We start from the raw sequence: 18,055 nt of genomic DNA on the forward strand, positions 1-18,055 counted from the left end.
TAATAATTTATTATCCATCAATAATCTGACATTGGAATTTATTTTGCAATTGAGGGCGCTGTATCATTCCAAGCAATGATAAACCTAAGGTTTAAAGCACCTTAGTTTGTATGGCATTTTTCAACAAACAAGGACCTATATTTTTCTAAAATGATTCCCATCAGATTCAATGAATGACAACTTTATTTGACAAATCCACCCCTTTTTGTTACATACTGTTAGATAACCGTAGTGACAGCAATACAGACATAGTGAGCCATCTGAATGGTGCCTGATGGTTTTCAGGCTTGGTTACTCTCAACCTTGGCTTTTCTGGTCTGGTCCATTGCTCAAAAAGAGAGAGAAGAGAGCCAGAGACATCTCTGGTAATGTGGAAAATCACAGGCACTGTCTTTAGAGTCTTTTTTTCTTTTCTTTACACAAGCAGAACAGCATTAATACAGCCGTCGTTCTCTGGGTTATTTGTCACCTGGGCATATTTACCTACGGGGAGAGAAAAAGAAAACAGGTTTAGTCACTGCTCCTACATTGATTGCGAAATATAGATCTCTATGATACAAGGTTCAAAAGGGTTCAACAAAAGCTTGTCATCTGACATTGACATCACTCACCCCAGATGACCTTTCCCCCCTGTGTGACCAGACCCAGCTCGCTGACGTTGACCTCCACAACAGTTCCCTTGGTGATGACCCCCAGCGTGGTGTAGAGGGGGGACGAGGGGTTTTTCTTCACCCCCAAGATGGGCAGGCAGAATGTGGCCTTCAGCTCTGGGTGGGTCACATGGGCTTTTTTGAAACGTAAACCCTGAAGAAGGGAGAGGGGGTGGTGGGTTGGGTTAAAGAGGGAGAAGAGAGAAACCAATAATGTAAATAAGCTCTTTCGATGACAGAGGAAATTGTTTACATAAAAAAAAACGATCTGATGCAAGAAAGTAGTACACTCGAGACCAATTTAAGAAAGTAGATCAGCAGCAACCTTACCATGGGTCTGATGAAGCGCTCGTACTTGGGGGGCTTACGGGTGAAACCTTCACCAACGAAGCAGACCTTAGTCACCATCCTCTTCCAGGCCTTCTTCTGCCTCTTTCCCGTGCGGATGACCTTGAGCACCTCCGTCTCCCCCTGGGCTCTGACCTTGGGCAGGGGCACCTCCCATTTACCCTGGAGGGATAGGACAGAGGATCGACTGGACTATCAGAACCTTCTCTTTGGTGGAAGCAGTGTGAGATGTCAGAGCGACACTGATTTTATTTTTCTATTGTGAGCCAAGTTTCCATTTGCGCATCGTTTCTCATCTTGGGAGCGCGTGGAGTGTGTAGATGCCTTCGGTACTCACCGCTTTCTCTTTCCTCTTCTGCTTGATCATGTTGGACAGCACCTTGGCCCTCGACTGTCCTTCTCTGTCCAGCAGGTAGGCGGGAACCGCTCCCTCTGGAGTCTTGTCGTCGTTCTTCTGCTTTGTCTTCCTCTGTTCGTGCATTTTGATGCTGCACAGAGGTGGAAAAATTAGACATAGGTCAGAATAACCTTAAGACTAACGAGCATAGGATATTTATATTAGTGTCAATGGAAGTATTAAAGTGACGATTATGTAAATTGCACATGAAGTGCTTGGTGACGATTCATCTTTTGGGAAGAGCATCACTCATTATCACCAGAAGGCTACTCACGTTTTCTTCATCTGGACCTTCTCTGAATGCCTCTGTTTGTGGTACAGTTTGGCCTTCAGACCAATCATCTTCCTGGCCTTGTGGGAGCGTTCGTGTGCCTCACGGCTCTCCTTCTTTCTCTTCCTCTCGTGGTGGTCCAGGCGGTAGCCATGCCGCTTGCGGTGCAACTCTATATGCTCGTTCTGGGGCTGTGAGAGGCAAATATGTCAATGACTTGCAAGCAATTATATGGTGGAACTATTGCCTAATGTGCCTAAAATGACTAAATGTAATGTGTTAGCGAAAATATAAAATAGATCAACTTTGTATTGTCTTTAGATTTTGGACTGTTATCCATAACCATGTGTCTTTGATTGGTTTAAAACAGCAATACAATATAGGCCTATTGGTCAGGAAGTGTGTAATGATTATAGTATAATGATTCAAGTATTTCAGACACATTTACCATCATGAACCATAGAAATGACATGAGACGTTGCAAACAGTGTTTTAATTGTCTACGTTACTACAGTACAGTGCCAACAGAACTTCGTCAAAATAATAAATCCTAACGCATAGGCTTGAAAACATTTAACTATACCAAAACATTCGAGTCTGCAAGCTAAAGACATATCGTCAGCTAAATTTCAAGTTTTGTAATACCCAAGCCAATGTTTTACTTTGTGCGTCAATTTGTTGTCAAACAGTGCAAAGTACTACACATACAGTGCGTTAGCATGTCATCGCTGCCACATGTTGGTTTAGCATAATAGGCTAACACTATATTTCGCTTAATACACCGCAGAAATAACTTATAGATAAGTGAGAAACTTACCATTTTGTGTCTTGAATGTTACGTATTCCTGAAAAAGCGACTTGATGGAATCGGTTGTAAATTATGTTGGTTTTAGCCGTTAATGCGCTCCAGGCTTGGGTCGGTGGTGTTATTTTCCCAAAGCCAACAGTTTAAGGGAAGTACGTCATACAGCGGTGTCTACTTTCTATGTTCCGGTATGAAATCATTACTAACCCGTGCTTTCTACGGACACCTAATTACAAATGTTTTCAAGGAAATCATATGCTCCTGGAGCGCCTTGCATTACATCTATATTTTTATTATTTGGAGGAATACTGGTAGGTCCCAGTACCTGGAATAAGGTTTCACGCACTGCTGGAACAGTAAAATTGACTAATGTATTTTCGGGGAAGTATTTTGTTGACGCACTACACTAGGAAAGCAAGGATATTGAATTGGGAGAATTATCTTGGACATGTAACTGAGTTAACAAACAAAATGTAGCGACCAATGATAGATCAAAGATTTTTCTTTTGGTAAATAAAGGTCTATTTATAAATAACGTGTTAAGTTTCCTGCATAGTCAGTTTAATACCAACAAAGTGAATGACATTCACCTTGATTGTACTACAGGGTGTCATGCCAGTGAAATGAAGGAAAATCTCTGATTGTAAAGGCTGAACGGTTTAAATGTCAATATCGCGTTGAAGATGCAACTCAGAGCGACCTTTAGGACGTGCAGGGTGGTGGTTGTGGTAAGTGCTGCAGCAGGCTGACTGAAAATCTCCTAACTTCCAGGAATATTTGGAAACAATGTATCCTGTGTTGATTTCAACAGTGTAGCACTTTGTTCAAAAATGGCCCGCAAACCTGCAAGTGGCTATACCAGGGGAAGAGAAAGTACAGCTTTATGCCAGGTGAATGTAACAAATTCCAACACTGCATCTGAATTACATCAAAGCTAAGTGAGTCGACACAGGGCTGATTTTGTGATAAGAATCAGCAATATCTTTACAACCAAATGTTCTATTAAATGTTACAGATGATGTCAAATCATTACGAACTGTGGTCAACCCAGACATATCCAAGTAAGTGGTTCAGTGACAACCTAATGCATGATGAGATAGTCATGGAAGTTACAAGTAGGATTACATGCAGGATTTCACGGATCTGACATCACTTTTCTCTCCCCATTGTTGTTGGTCTTCAGAATCAGGAACATTGGCATCATGGCCCACATAGATGCAGGGAAGACCACCACCACCGAGAGGATGCTGTACTACTCAGGCTACACCAGGGCTTTAGGAGGTGGGGGGAGGGCCGGTGGATCGTTCATATATTTACTTTGTTATTCCTAAACGAAACATTGTCAGGGTATGATGAAAGGTGTACGTTCTCTCACTTGATCTTTCTCTCTCTCCCTGTTTCTCTCTCCCTGTCTCTCTCTCTCCTTGTTTCTCTCTGTCCCTGTTTCTCTCTCCCTGTCTCTCTCTCTCCCTGTCTCTCTCTCTCCCTGTCTCTCTGTCCTTGTCTCTCTCTCTCCCTGTCTCTCTCTCCCTGTCTCTCTCTCTCCCTGTCTCTCTCTCTCTGTCTCTCTCTCTGTCTCTCACTCTCCCTGTCTCTCTCTCCCTGTCTCTCTCTGTCCCTGTCTCTCTGTCCTTGTCTCTCTCTCTCCCTGTCTCTCTCTCCCTGTCTCTCTCTCTCTCTCTCCCTGTCTCTCTCTCCCCGTCTCTCTCTCTCCCTGTCTCTCTCTCTCAGATGTTGATGACGGGGACACAGTGACCGACTTCATGGTCCAGGAGAGGGAACGGGGCATCACCATCCAGTCGGCAGCTGTCACCTTTGACTGGAAACGATACAGGATCAACCTCATAGACACCCCCGGTACAGCCAGCCTCAAAACATACTGCAGATCAGCTCTAGTATCAAAACAGGAGGAATGGGACAGTAAGCATGAAGCAAAGACACGAACATGGCTCAAGCCCACTCTCCTCCGCGTGTGTGTGTTTCAGGGCACGTTGACTTTACCCTGGAGGTGGAGCGCGCTCTGCGTGTGCTAGACGGCGCGGTGGCAGTGTTTGACGCCTCCGCTGGTGTGGAGGTAGGTCCCAGTACCTGTCAATCAAACGCAGTGCGTTCCTTCTCGCGCTCGCCCAGATGTGGGCCACCCCAGCGGGGTTTGAACCGTCTCCTCCCTGTGTGTTGTGCATGCCAGGCTCAGACTCTGACCGTGTGGAGGCAAGCAGACAAACACCAGGTGCCGTGTATTTGTTTCCTGAACAAGATGGACAAGCCGGCAGCCAGGTACAGCTTCCCACGCTGCCAATCCTGTGGAATGAGTCCTGGTGTCGGGTGGCAACACGCTTCTTTGCTCTGGATTCTTAGGGGAATCTTTAAATTTAAGTATTCTTTTAATGTTGTGTCCTCTTCTTGTTCCAGTCTAAGTTTTTCCATTGAGAGCATTAAGAAGAAACTTAAAGCCAATCCCGTTCTCCTACAGGTACATTTACTTTTATATTATTAATGTTACGTTAAACCGGATGATAACAAGGCTTCACGGAACTGCAAGTTTTCATGCATAACGTTATCTGTTTCACAGATTCCTATTGGTATTGGGAAAAGCTTCGCAGGATTGGTTGATTTGATAACGAACCAGCGAATGACATGGCAGGGAAAGACCAGGGAAGAGGATGGGCGTGTTTTTGAAACCAAACCCCTCAGCCAATCAGATGACCCGGAGCTTCTACAAGAAGCCAAGGAGGCCAGGGTAGCTTTAATTGAACAGGTACAGGATATTACATAATTATCCCAACAGTCAGAGTGATTTGTGAATGCTGGAACACTCTCACAGGAATTATACTATTTAAAGTTTCTACTCTTTAACAGGATAATATACTAATTTCAAACCTTTTATATGTAAAAACAAGAATAGCAAAATGTTCAATATTTGTTTCAAGTTATGAGTCTCTCAAACATGTTTTGAACAGGTGGCTGATCTGGACGATGAGTTTGCTGAGTTGTTACTTGGTGACTACAGTGAAAACTTTGATGCTGTTCCTCCTCTAAAAGTAAGAACTACGTAAATCAACCATATATTTTTTGTGCTGATTATTGTAAATGTTTCCTCAGAAATGTGTTCGCAAATTCCTGTGAGAGGCAAATCGCAGAGACAAGACATTTACCAATACAGATGTGAGCCCATCGGCCTTCTGGCGACGCTATAATAGAAAATACAATTTCGAAAAGATACGCCCTCCACACTAAGTTGGATTGACTCTAAATATGTCCCAGATTGGTTAAACTTTTTTTCCATCTGCGTGTCCCCCCCTTCCCCCCCCCCAGCTGCAGCAGGCGGTGAGGCGGCTGACCCTCGCCCGTAAGGGGGTGCCCGTGCTCTGTGGGAGCTCCCTGAGGAACAAGGGGGTCCAGCCCCTGCTGGACGCCATCACTGCCTACCTCCCCGCCCCCAACGAAAGGCACCACGACCTGGCGTGAGTCACACCACCCCAACCCCCTCCCCCCCTTCCTCCAATCACAACGGGCACATCTGGTGATATCTCACCAGACATCAAATGTCCACAGAAAAACCTCCCACAAACTGTAGCCCGTGTAACTTAAGTGCTTTTTTTGTGTTCGTAGGCGTTGGTATAAGGATGACCTCTGCGCCCTGGCCTTCAAAGTGCTCCACGACAAGCAGCGTGGGCCTCTGGTGTTCCTACGGATCTACTCAGGCACCTTGAAGCCGCAGTCGGCCGTGCACAACATCAACAGGAACAGCACGTAGGTGGAGGACGCTAGGACAGGCGTAGCAATCCCCAATTTAGACTCTGGATATCTCCACTGAATTTGCCCTGGTGTGTGACCTTTGCTCCCCTGGGTGCGTACAGGGAGAGGATGAGTCGGTTACTGCTGCCATTCGCTGACCAGCACGTGGAGATCCCCTCCCTGACTGCCGGGAACATTGCTCTCACTGTGGGACTCAAGCAGGTAGCGCTCCAGCAGGCGGTATCAATTCACTGCTTTTTGATCCGCAATGGGGGAACAGTTACAACAAAACTACTGTTGAGCATGCTAACGCTATACAGGCTAGTCGTATAAGACATAGTCAAATTCAAAACTTGTACGTGATATCCCATCGAAACCCTGGGTCCTAGTCCTCCAGAGGGCACCAGTGTGTCACCGCTGTCCCCTCTCCCTCCCTCTCAGACGGTGACGGGGGACACCATCGTGTCCTCAAAGGCCTCGGCTGTGGCCGCGGCCCGGCGCGCCCAGAACGAGGGAGAGGGGGAGAGGAGGAGAGGAAAAGGCGGAGGGGAGCAAAGCAGCCTGGTCCTGGCTGGAGTGGAGGTCCCCGACCCCGTGTTTTTCTGCTCCATAGAGCCCCCAACGATGTCCAAACAGACAGGTAGATTCCCACAGAATACCTACCCATTGCCAAAACAGACTCCAGAATCTCTCCCACACGTGCTGGAGGTAAAAAGCTCTGATTTGAGTGGGCTCTGTCATGTTACAGCATGGTTGTCAGCAGCCATAACTGTGCAATGGTGTAAACCTATTTTTTAAGTAAAAATACACCATTTTTCAAACAGATCTGGAGAATGCCCTGACCTGTTTACAGAGAGAAGACCCCAGTCTTAAAGTCAGGCTCGACCCAGACTCTGGACAGGTAAGAGAACATGCTACACAAATATTTAATGAACAGTGTTCACTGAAGTATGCAGCCAAGTGCTGTGGCAGTTAAGTCTCTTTTTATGAATTTTATAGATCTGATGAAGTATAGAATCTAATAGACTATTAATTGTTGTAAAATGCAAGACTTTATAATCTCAGTGTAAACCTTGTTGTGCTGTAGAATATTTTATTTAACCTATGAAATGTCTTGCCTTCTAGAATATTGTATTTTTCATGTATATAACACCTAATGTTTTCCAAATGTGTTGTGTGGATTAAACGTCGTCTTGTTAGACTATCCTGTGTGGGATGGGGGAGCTGCACATTGAGATCCTGCATGACCGCATCAGGAGAGAGTATGGCATCGAGACCCACCTGGGGCCCCTACAGGTAGCCTACAGAGAAACCATCCTCCAATCAGTCTTCACCACAGGTACACCCAACCCCCATGTTTTCCAATCAGTAGCTTGGCAATCAAACATGCTCTATTAGCATTAGCTTCCCATTAGCATGATCACATTAGCATCCATGTGCATTGGCCTGACGTTTCAGACACGCTGGACCGGACAGTGGGGGAGAGGAGACACATGGTGACGGTGGGCCTGGACGTCAGCCCTGTCCCAGACCCATCAGACGCTACTTCCTGTGACATCACCTGGGAAGAGGAAGTGAAGGGTCACTTGTCGGCAGATCTCCGGGAGGCCGTCGAGAACGGCGTGCAGAGCGCCTATCTCCAAGGTAACCGGGTTCCCTATGAGAGGAGCCAATACTCCTGTCCCAGTGATTCTCAATCTGTATGTTTGTGTTATCATTCTTTGTCGTGCAATGTCAATATTGTCAACTCAACAAAACAACATACTGTTAGCTGTCAATAGGTATGGGCAACTACTGGTTGTCTATAGCTCACTAATCCCCTGTTTCTGCTGTAGTAGCAGTGCACTAATGGACCCCAACAAAGCCTTCTTTTTCTATCTAAATCCCAGGCCTTCCGTCACCAATGTTCATTGTGTGCGTGTCCTATCCTTATGACACCAAAAGTCATTGTGTGCTTGTCCAATCCCAGGTCCGTTGCTTGGTTACCCGGTGCAGGGTGTTTCCACGGCGATCAAGAGTGTGACCATGGAGCCCGGGACGTCGCTAGCCATGGTGTCTGCCTGTGTGTCCCGCTGTATGCTCAAGGTAGGGCTCCACACACACACACACACACACACCATGTCTGTAAGGTGTTAGTATGTTGGGTTTAAAGGTGACTATTACCATTGCCAGTAGCATAGTGGATGTTGATTATGTCGTCAGGTTGTGGACAGAACGATTGTGTGGAGTTCAATAATGGCAGTTCATAACGTTGTCCCTGCAGGCTCTTAAAAAGGCGCGGGGTCAAGTCTTGGAACCGGTGATGTCCCTGGAGGTCACGGTGGGGGAGGAGTACCTGAGCCCCGTGCTGGGTGACCTGGCCCAGAGACGCGGCGGCATCAGGGACATCCAGAGTCGCCATGACGACAAGGTGCTGCTGGCCTCCGTGCCCCTGGCCGAGATGATGGTGAGTGGCCGAGAGCCATGGTTTACCCTGTGTCAAATATCACGTCTTTACCCAACAGATGTACAGGTGGGATTTGAACCTGCAATCTTGACTGTTTGATCTCATCCTGTTTCGTAGGGCTACTCTACAGTGCTACGAACGTTGACCTCTGGGAACGCCACGTTCTCCCTGCAGCTGGACTCCTACCAGGCCATGAATCCCCAGGAACAGAGTTCCCTGGTCAACAGGATGGCGGGCCTCTCGTGATATTGTCTCTTCTTGACATTATGATTTCATTTCCTGTAGTTGAGTGGGAGGAAGGGACATGTGGACAACTGGAGTCAGGGACTCTGAACATGTTCTGCTTGATATTTCATAGTACCTCTGACGTTTGCTATTGGCATGAACGTATCATGTCTTTGCACTGTCAAGTTCTATTTCCTGTGCAAATTACAGATCATTTCATCAAGCTGTCTCCATATTAACAAGGAAGTGCTATTGTTTCTCTGTCAAATATATGGTATTAAAGTGTGTGCATCGATAGGGAATCTGTTGTGAGGTGTTCAATCATTTCATCTGTAAAATCATCCACAGCCATGTGACCTTTCAAAGGTTGAATCATTTTATTGAATCATACATTCATATAACAAGTGCGTATTCACAATAGCTGCGACCACATACAAAAGGATTCTCCACCGAGAGAGCGAGCTATAAACAACTGCTTGTCCAATTTGTGACAATGTACGTGTTTGAAAATGACTGAACAGTGCTGGACAGACTTGGGCCGAATCCCGATAATCCCCCTTAATCTTAATCTGAAGTGAGATTCATAGAAAACCTTTGGGCAAAGATGTGTGCTGTAAGTTTCCCTTGATTATCCTTCTACCCACCCTTGTCTTCCTCCTCCAACTCCGGGGCTCCAGGCTCCCAATGGCCCTCAGATGCCGTTGTATTCGTGGGGACAGTAACCAGTGAATAGAGTCTGGGCTGGGATCCCACGCCTGGTTCCAAACAAAAATCCCGTTAGGCATCGTCCACAAAACTCTCTCAATCTTTTTTTACAGATCACCATCAAAAGGGCACAAAGGTCGTTTTGGTGCAGCGAGTTTACAAGGAGCTGCAGAGACTTTATATTGTGCCCGTGGAGGTTTTATGGTGTTGCGATGTATGGCGGGGTGGTGACTATGGTTACTTACTCAACCATGCGGCAGCGGTGCTGGACCAATCGCGTGTAGGCGTCGCCAACGTCAGTCACATCCTTGCTGCTCCACAAACGCTCCGCCACCGCACTGGCGCGAGGCCTGGCGCACGTACAATCAATGAATCACCGTGGCATCATTTTGACTTCATTTTTATTCTACAACTGGAGTTGGTTCTTCACCAAAGCTGAGGGACGTTAGCTACTAAATCAACATTTTCCGTAAATAAGAGTGAACATGTGATCCTCCTACCAGAGTCTGGGGGTCAGGTTGGTGGCGTCCACATACTCCCCCCACAAACAGGCCTCTCCACCAATCACCAGCTTCTTCTGAGCATCAGTGCCTGGGACACGCGAGTCAAACGGAGGTCAAAAGGTCACACGAAGCAAAAGATGTCAACTGAGAGCCCTTTAAAAAAGCCAAGTTATGAGTATTAGCGGGTAGTAGCTAAGTTCAAAGTGTTTCTCTCTTTTGCTTTTGTCAACAGGCTTACACTTGCATAGATTCCAGCATGAGAAAACCACACCGTAAAAACGTGCTTTAACAAGACGTTTTTGGCGAGACAAAAGTTTGTGTTCAAGGCTGGTGGGTTGGAGCTCACAATGGCATCACATGACCTAACTAATCAGTCTGAAGCAGAGGGCAGGCAAAGTCTGGGTTTATGACTAACATAACAAAACCATAAAACCAATTATCCATCGGTCCAAAAAGCGTCAAGAAAGGACGCGGTATGATAGAGCGACGACTGGAGCAAGAGCTAGCTCAACGGTGATCGTAAAGATTTTTGGATTAAATGAATGACCAAATCAAAGACACAAACACACCCTTGAAGTTCTGAGGGTCCGCCTTGTACGCGGCCTGCCAGTCCTGCCCGTAGGCGATGCGGTTGAGGTACCAGGGCGTGGAGAGAAGGGTCTGGTAGCCAGACAGCGTCACCCTGGCCATCTCATCCTGGTACTGCTGCTCGTTGCCTTTCCACACGTGGATTAGCGTGTCTGGTTTCAGCTACGACGCAAAGTCACATACAGACGTGAGCACAACCTGTGGGGCAGTACAGCGCGCAAGGACGGTGCGGCCGGGTCTAGTGACGGAACACTGTCCTCCGTCAACGAGCTCGTCTCGGGGGTACATTCAAGGCGTGAACAGGTGTGGAAGGTGCAATGGTGACGTGTTGCTGAAGGATCCGTGATTGGAGGCGAGCCTTCCGATGGGGTTTCCCTCAATGGTTTAGGTGTTTGTTTTGGGTCTTCATGGTAGGACATGATGCCACCGCTACATTCAATAGGAGGTATGGCAGTGTCTTGGTGACTAATGAGATAGCCTTGTTGTCGATCCTGAATGTACCCCAGACATAGCAGGACTGTTGTGCTTCTGTGTTGCAGAAACGGATTTCAGTCGGGATGCAAAGAAAACATGTGTGCTATCAAGCATTTGAGAAGTTCGTCGTTTTAAGGACCAAATTTCAATAGTGCAAACAAAAAAAGATAAACATACATAGGCTATAACCTCAACTAAAGCATTAGCCAATGATGCTCAAACTTATATAAAAATAATCAGTGATGGAGATCCCATATCCCTATCTAGCTATGATCTGAATATCAATGCAAAATTAGGAAATGTTCTGTCCCATGTAAACCCCCACACACAACCACCTACTGAGCTCTGAACCCACCATGCAACAAGAACCAGTCTCTCAGAACCAAGCCAATGCTCCACTGACCCAACCAAGCCTAAAGGAAACATGCTACTGCCAAGTGCAAGTCTGTTGAAGGAAGCAAGGAACACGTACAGTGCATTCCATGCATTTCCCCTTGTCAGCAAAAAACAATGATCAATTTAGGAAACATGAAGAACTTCAGGCGTTCCGTGAGACTTCAATCTCCGCAACGTTAGCCCTGTTCTAGAGAACTCACACACTCCACAGCCATAAAACTGACCCTTAAAGTTGAGCGGTTCAACCTTGTAGTACTTCTGCCAGTCTTGCCCATAACTGATCCAGTCTAAGTACCAGGGGGAGGAGAGGATGGTGGTGTAGCCCGACCCTGTCACATTCTGCAGCTCTTCCTCAAGCTGGTTGCCCATCCACACGTGCACTACCGTGTCAGGATGCAGCTGCAAGGATCAGGCAAGGCCACAGTGTCTCAAACTCGCTTGATAAATCGTCATGGAACTTCAAAAGAAAAGGGAATGTCTGCGATGATTGTGGTTGAGGTGGAATGTACAGTGCACCGCAGGAAACGCTGACCTCGTTTCTGGAGCCGTTTTGCCACAATTTAACAGAACAATTTGAGAAGACTGAATTTGATCAGAAAACAACAATTTTGAGCTCCTACTTTGACAACCATGCTCATGTCTGTGGAAGAAATGCCCATCCGAGGAGCATGCTGCACAAGATAACCACTTTGATGATGATACGTGGATGAGCTCGTTTTGGGGTACATTCAAGTCGTGAGCTGGTGGAGAGGTCAATGGTGATGTGTTGCTGAAGGATCTGTGCTTGGAGGTGAGGTGGGTAGTGGGATGTCAAGTGCTTTGGTGTTTACTTTGGGTCTTCATGGTAGGCCATGAACATTGTAGCAACATTGAATCCAACTATGCTAATGTATGGTGAATATGCATCATCATGGTAGAAACATGTTCTTGATCTTGAATATACCCCTGAAACTGCATTTTTGTTGTGCATCATGCTTGCAAAAAAAAAAAAAACGGTTGATTTGTCAGAGCGTTAAGCAAATATTGCAGTTATTGAGCGTTTTTAATGACCCAACTAAGCCCAAAAGGATCACATGCAGTCAAGTGTAAGCCTGTCGAAGGAAACAAGGAGTATTTTGCTGTAAGCATAAGGATACTAGAGTTCCCCAACTTAATGAATATATTTAAACATGTAATATAAGATAGATATCTCGTTTAAATGTTAGCTCTGGCCTAGAAAACCACCTCTCAGTGAGAACTGACCATTGAAGTTGAGCGGTTCAAATTTGTAGTATGTCTTCCAGTCCTGGCCAATACTGATATAGTCTAAGTACCAGGGGGAGGAGAGGATGGTGGTGTAGCCGGCCCCTGTCACCTGCTCCATCTCCTTCTCCAGATTGTTGCCTTTCCAAACGTGCACTACCGTGTCAGCCTTCAGCTGGAACAGTCAGGCAAGGCCACAGTGTTTAAACACATACTTTCTTCTGGATGGCACGGAATATTCAGCATACTAAAGGAAAGGTTAACGCTCTTAACATTTTTATGCAAACTATAATACAAAAACTCCGCGGTTAAGATGACTTGCCACTGGATTTATGCTGTGAATTCGAAGAAGTCGTTTTGGGGTTGCAAAACTGCTTCTGGAGACATTTCTCTACTTTCTTGATCTATTACTCCAGTTGGATTGCTCTTTGAGAAGATTATGTATTGCAGGTCCTCAAGAACTTAGTTGGGCAACCATGCTAAAGTGCATTCATGCAGAGCCATGCATAGCATCCAAGCTAAAATATTCAATATTCCTGAACACTGCATGCCTCTCATTTCTAATGGATGGCGTGAACTGACGTTCTAGAAGAGAGAGAGCTTGTTACCTTGACACCATTATCAAACACCTCTTGCCAGATCATGTACCCCTTGTTGGTCGTCGTGACGATATCCAGGAGCCTGACATACGAAACATGAAGATTGAGATCACCAATCCATCGTTAATAAAAGTAGGAACATGACCGTGTCTTATCTGTTTTCATGTTTTGTGTGGACCCCAGAAAGAGTAGCCGATGTTCTTGTTCAGCTAATAGGAATCCTAACAAAATCCTTCTAGACACTACAGTTTTTTTTTGTTTGTTTAGTAACTATAGTATGGGTTGAGGCTTTTGGCAGGCATGAAGAAAACTAGACATCTCACCGTTGTATGTAGAACGACTCAAGTTTTCTGTAGTCCTCACCATAGCCCTGCTGAGACATGAACTTCTGGATGTCTGGGTTGGACTTCCTGCAAGTCCGAAAATGTTTCGGTGACAATTAGGCAACATCTGTTGGATATCACTCTACAGGATCTACATTTACATAGAATATCTGTTTGTGTCCTCGAAGATCGTGAGATGGTTTTGAGTCCGGTTCCTGGTCTACACGTGTCCGAGGATCATCTCACCAGCAGCTGAAGTCCACCTCATCTCCTCCCAGGTGGATGTAGGCGTCGGGGAACACCGTGCTGACCTCTTTGAAGAACTGGCTCATGAAGTCGTAGGTGGTGTTGAGGATGGGGTTGACTGGTCCAAAAGTGCCAGAGGGGCTGCTTCCTGAGTAGCAGGGGGTCAGCAGGTCCTTCTGGCCTGGGGAGGGGGGTGGTCATTGGAGGGGAACCAAGCACTGACTGGTAAAAAGACAAGCAATGCCATTGCCACCATGTGACCTTCCAAACACTCACTGACCTTTACCCCATGACTGGGTGTGACCCGGGGTGTCAAACTCAGGAATGACCCGGATGCCCCTCAGACGGCCAAACTCGATGACCATCTTCACGTCGGCGGGGGTGTACACGTGTGTAGAGGGATGGTACGCTCCCTGTCAACATGCAAATCATAAATATACATTGTTTGCCTTGCACTCGGGAACCTATCTAGAAGCAGACTGGGTCGACAGGTTTTGCCACCCCTGTAAACACAAGGTGCAATTCCTTGAGGAAGTGTTTGTTTGGTCTTTGGCGGGAAGCTGCAAAACAATCTCCTTAGCTTCCTCACCTGCTGGCTGAGCTGGGGGAAGGTGCGGCTCAGGTAGGGGAAGGAGGGATCATCCACGATGTGCCAGTGGAAAACATTGAACTTGTTCATCGCCATGGCTTCCTATGAAGACAGGAAAGGAGAGGTTGCGCAAATGTTAATGATTATTTAATATCATATTTTATCACACTGAAACAAAAAGGACCAAACAATGACATTGGAAACTCACCAGCTGGGCTAGGATGACTTTAATTGGCAGGAAGTGACGAGAGCTGTCCAATAGGACGCCTCGATGTGCAAACCGTGGGAAGTCACTGACCACAGTGGCATTGAGAGTTTTCTAAGGAAGCGAGATAAAAGCAGAGAGATGAGGTGGAAAAACCTGCTTGCTGAGTATAGTCTTGTTAAACACAACTTCAATGCCCCAATTTTTTTTATATCAGCACAGCAAACATCAGAGCTTCCTCATTCCAATAACTGCTGCTAAGACACACATGAATTTTTGACAATTTACAGTGCTCTAGATATTTCTTTCTTTCTTGTGTTCTAGATAAAAAACTGAAGGTAAACTCACTGCTCCGTATTCATCTTCATAGACCAGTTGGCTAAATGTCTCAAGACCTGATAATATGAAAAGCAGACACACAAGGTAAACAGACCATAGTGATATCCAAAGTTTACAACAGGCATATAAGAGCTTTTCATGGAGCAGATACATTTATACCAGTACCTGTATACAAATCAATTCATGAAATATTGTAACTCCACAAAGAACATTGCGTCAGTGATTTCCACACAACCTGTTTCCTCACACATACACAAACCCACACCATGCCGGCTGTATTCTCTTACCTCTTAAAGCTCCCCAGACCTTGGGAGCCTTCAGCACAGCATAAGGCTGGTCCACTGTCAGCTCATCTACGGACACAAAGAGGGAAGAGGTGGGGGGGTTACGACAACTGACTGATCCTACTGCAGGTTTTAAGAGTTAGAACATGTATTAAAAATATCCTACAAATGCGGTTGTTTTAAGTCCACATGTGAAAGCAGGTCTGGCTTCAACTGTAGATTAACCCTTAATTAACCCTGCTCTCTACCTGTCCAGTAATCTCTCTCCCCATTGGAAGTAAGGAGCAAGGGCAAGTTAATACGCTACAGGTACTGGGTCATACCAGGGACTACTACGGTTAATGGCACAGAGTATCTGGAAGCCATTGTATAATGTGTTTGCTTTACAGAACTTTTTGACGGTGTTGGGTGATTTAAAAAAAAGATCTACAAAAGGTTGATTTACAAAAGGCTGCTTGAGGCTGTAATCCATGTAATAATTTTTATAGCGCTTTTATTACGGTGATCTTTTAGCATGTATTATTATGAGGTGTATGTATGTGTTATGTTATTGGATATGTGCAATAATGTTATGTAACTGTTGATAATGTTTGGCTGAGGATGTATTGTTTGTTGTCTATGACTGTCAAGGCATTTATGATGACGCACCACAGAGACCAAGACAAATTTCCCTGAGCGGGACAATAAAGTTCATCGTATCGTATAAAAGAAAACTTTGAAGAGTTTTGGACTAGCCTTTGGAAGCCTAGTCCTGAAGTGAGAGAAAATTAAATAAACATCTCCATTGAAAAGACAAGTCTAGGACTACGCTTATATCCATGTCTGAGAAACTGGGCCAAAGAGTTTATTGTCACTCAAGCTTTCAGTGTTTTGCATTGCAACTAGAGCAGAGGACAACTTCTTTTTCAAGGGAAAAATAAACTGCTCTACAAGGCCAATTATGAGTTTATACTTGTCTCCCTTATTGTAAAACTTGTGTTCCTGCTGATCAGGTGAGGAAGAGGTCGAGCAACAGAGCACTCACATGACTCATCAGAAGACACGCTGGGGTGGCTGTCACATTCTGAGTCAGCTGACGTGATCCACACCTGTAGCTCCGCAATCTCGGAGGGACCAGTTTTCTTGTGGTGTCCCTTTCTCAACGTTCCAAAGATGTAGTTGTAATACCTGTGGCACCAAACACAAACCTGTTAAATGCAAGCGCTGAAAGATCAGGCAAGGGATTTGGCTTATAGCCATCACCTTATGACACAAGCTTCATGGAATCAATGAACGTACTTGTCTCTGTGGAGGACTGACAGACAGTATTCTGTTCACAACGACCTACTATCATGCAGTTTTTGCATTGTCATGGTGACTTTGAAATATGTGATACGTGAAACGAGACCAGTTTAATAAATAGCTACGTGCTTATGACACATATACAATGACCTCAAATAGAAAGTTAAATATCCCTATTAAAAGCGTGATGAATGAGAAGGGTAAGAGATTCACTTCAACACATAGGCTTACCTTCGAAATGCATTCTGTAGAAGGCTGCAGCTTGGACCAGCAGACGATTGTTTAGAGTCAACAATTTGGAAACTAACACTGCTCAGTTTGAATGCGGTCTCGGATATTTTCACATTCTGAGGCAAGGGCCACAGAGAGCCATACTTAGAACCGTCCGCCGGTAATTCTTCCCCTTCATTAATGTCGTTATACTGAAGCCCCTGACTTACAACTGCTGTGAGCAAGAACGTCGCAAACTTCAACATCACGATCATGTTGAGGACCAATACAACCTTCCTGTATCAGTCCGAATCCTGCTTCGGGTTCCGATAATACCGTGATATTTGTAAAGCTTCCTGAAGAGGGCGAGGCTTCAAATGCGGAAATGAAAGGTAAAAATGTAGCGAATCATAAGATCGCTCACATGACTACATCAGCAGGTTACAGAGGAGATTCTTTATGAATTTTACTTAGGCTAATTAATATGCAATTTGTTTTATATAAATGCACAGTGCTACACCGATATCACAGGCTACACGATAACCTACACGAACCATAATAAAAAGCAGATAAACAAAACTCAATGGGACACACTCCACATAAAAAATAATTTGAGGGTTCATAACAAAACTTACATAAAACCATTCTACATTAAAAAGCTGACTTCTCATGGCACGTTGTAACTTTTTTTATTTTAGAAGCCTTCAGTGGCTACTCTTCTAAATGGGCGTAAGCCCATTGTATTATCCCATAAAAGTAATGTTTTTTTTTTAAGTAATGCAGAATCTACATAAAATTACAGTAGCCTAGTGCCAAATTTAATTAGTTTGAGATTGATCGTGAGCAGCTTTAAAAAAAGAAGTAATGCAATTGAATTCACTGAATTGTAAAGTCCAAATAATAGGTAGGCCATCCAGCAGACGGCGCTGCAGTTCTAAATAAAGTTTATGGCTTCATGTCTCCAAAAATTGTCTCTCAATATCCAGCTGGACATGTTGATTGTCAAATGATCGACAATTATCATAAATGGTGAATAATTAAGTTGAAACACGGCTTTCCAATTCATAGGCCTGCTGGCAGATGATCTGTGCTTGTGCTCTACATCAGAATATCCTGACTCATACATTAGCCTACTTCCTCTATGCAAACAATGTGATAACATTGAACAAGTGACTCTTTCTTTCTAATTTA

The 18,055-nt window shown here is 45.1% G+C and overlaps 3 protein-coding genes across 6 annotated transcripts; 1 reads left to right on the forward strand and 2 right to left on the reverse strand.

Moving 5' to 3' along the window:
* Positions 1 to 165: 165 nt before the first annotated feature.
* Positions 166 to 2,627, reverse strand: nsa2 (NSA2 ribosome biogenesis homolog (S. cerevisiae)). Its single transcript, XM_047044745.1, has 6 exons — positions 2,484 to 2,627; positions 1,670 to 1,857; positions 1,336 to 1,486; positions 981 to 1,160; positions 612 to 804; positions 166 to 483 (listed from the first exon to the last, which is right to left on the reverse strand). The coding sequence occupies exons 1-6, from the start codon at positions 2,484 to 2,486 to the stop codon at positions 416 to 418; spliced, it is 783 nt and encodes a 260-aa protein (XP_046900701.1). The 5' UTR covers positions 2,487 to 2,627; the 3' UTR covers positions 166 to 415.
* A 182-nt stretch (positions 2,628 to 2,809) lies between these two features.
* On the forward strand, positions 2,810 to 9,190 carry gfm2 (GTP dependent ribosome recycling factor mitochondrial 2). Its single transcript, XM_047044731.1, has 20 exons — positions 2,810 to 3,199; positions 3,283 to 3,361; positions 3,487 to 3,532; positions 3,655 to 3,752; positions 4,203 to 4,328; positions 4,457 to 4,545; positions 4,660 to 4,748; positions 4,884 to 4,944; positions 5,044 to 5,229; positions 5,432 to 5,512; positions 5,787 to 5,935; positions 6,084 to 6,224; positions 6,332 to 6,431; positions 6,651 to 6,849; positions 7,034 to 7,110; positions 7,410 to 7,548; positions 7,668 to 7,853; positions 8,179 to 8,294; positions 8,473 to 8,655; positions 8,773 to 9,190. Exons 1-20 carry the CDS (start codon positions 3,155 to 3,157, stop codon positions 8,899 to 8,901), a joined length of 2,319 nt encoding a protein of 772 aa, XP_046900687.1. The 5' UTR covers positions 2,810 to 3,154; the 3' UTR covers positions 8,902 to 9,190.
* Positions 9,191 to 9,242: 52 nt separating this feature from the next.
* On the reverse strand, positions 9,243 to 17,249 carry hexb (hexosaminidase B (beta polypeptide)). Of its 4 annotated transcripts, none has more exons than XM_047044734.1 (14): positions 16,886 to 17,248; positions 16,398 to 16,540; positions 15,377 to 15,442; positions 15,099 to 15,145; positions 14,754 to 14,864; positions 14,546 to 14,647; positions 14,237 to 14,369; positions 13,957 to 14,137; positions 13,711 to 13,797; positions 13,397 to 13,469; positions 10,658 to 10,838; positions 10,086 to 10,176; positions 9,831 to 9,935; positions 9,243 to 9,635 (listed from the first exon to the last, which is right to left on the reverse strand). In XM_047044734.1, the coding sequence occupies exons 1-14, from the start codon at positions 17,137 to 17,139 to the stop codon at positions 9,572 to 9,574; spliced, it is 1,638 nt and encodes a 545-aa protein (XP_046900690.1). In that variant the 5' UTR covers positions 17,140 to 17,248; the 3' UTR covers positions 9,243 to 9,571. The 4 variants fall into 4 exon arrangements, with proteins under 4 accessions (XP_046900690.1, XP_046900691.1, XP_046900692.1 ...); XM_047044735.1 differs by lacking the exon at positions 10,658 to 10,838 and adding an exon at positions 11,771 to 11,945 and having other exon boundaries at positions 16,886 to 17,247; XM_047044736.1 differs by lacking the exon at positions 10,658 to 10,838 and adding an exon at positions 12,789 to 12,963 and having other exon boundaries at positions 16,886 to 17,245.
* Positions 17,250 to 18,055: the final 806 nt, after the last annotated feature.

The sequence above is a fragment of the Hypomesus transpacificus genome, chromosome 22, assembly GCF_021917145.1.
Source record: "Hypomesus transpacificus isolate Combined female chromosome 22, fHypTra1, whole genome shotgun sequence".
Taxonomy (NCBI): domain Eukaryota; kingdom Metazoa; phylum Chordata; class Actinopteri; order Osmeriformes; family Osmeridae; genus Hypomesus; species Hypomesus transpacificus.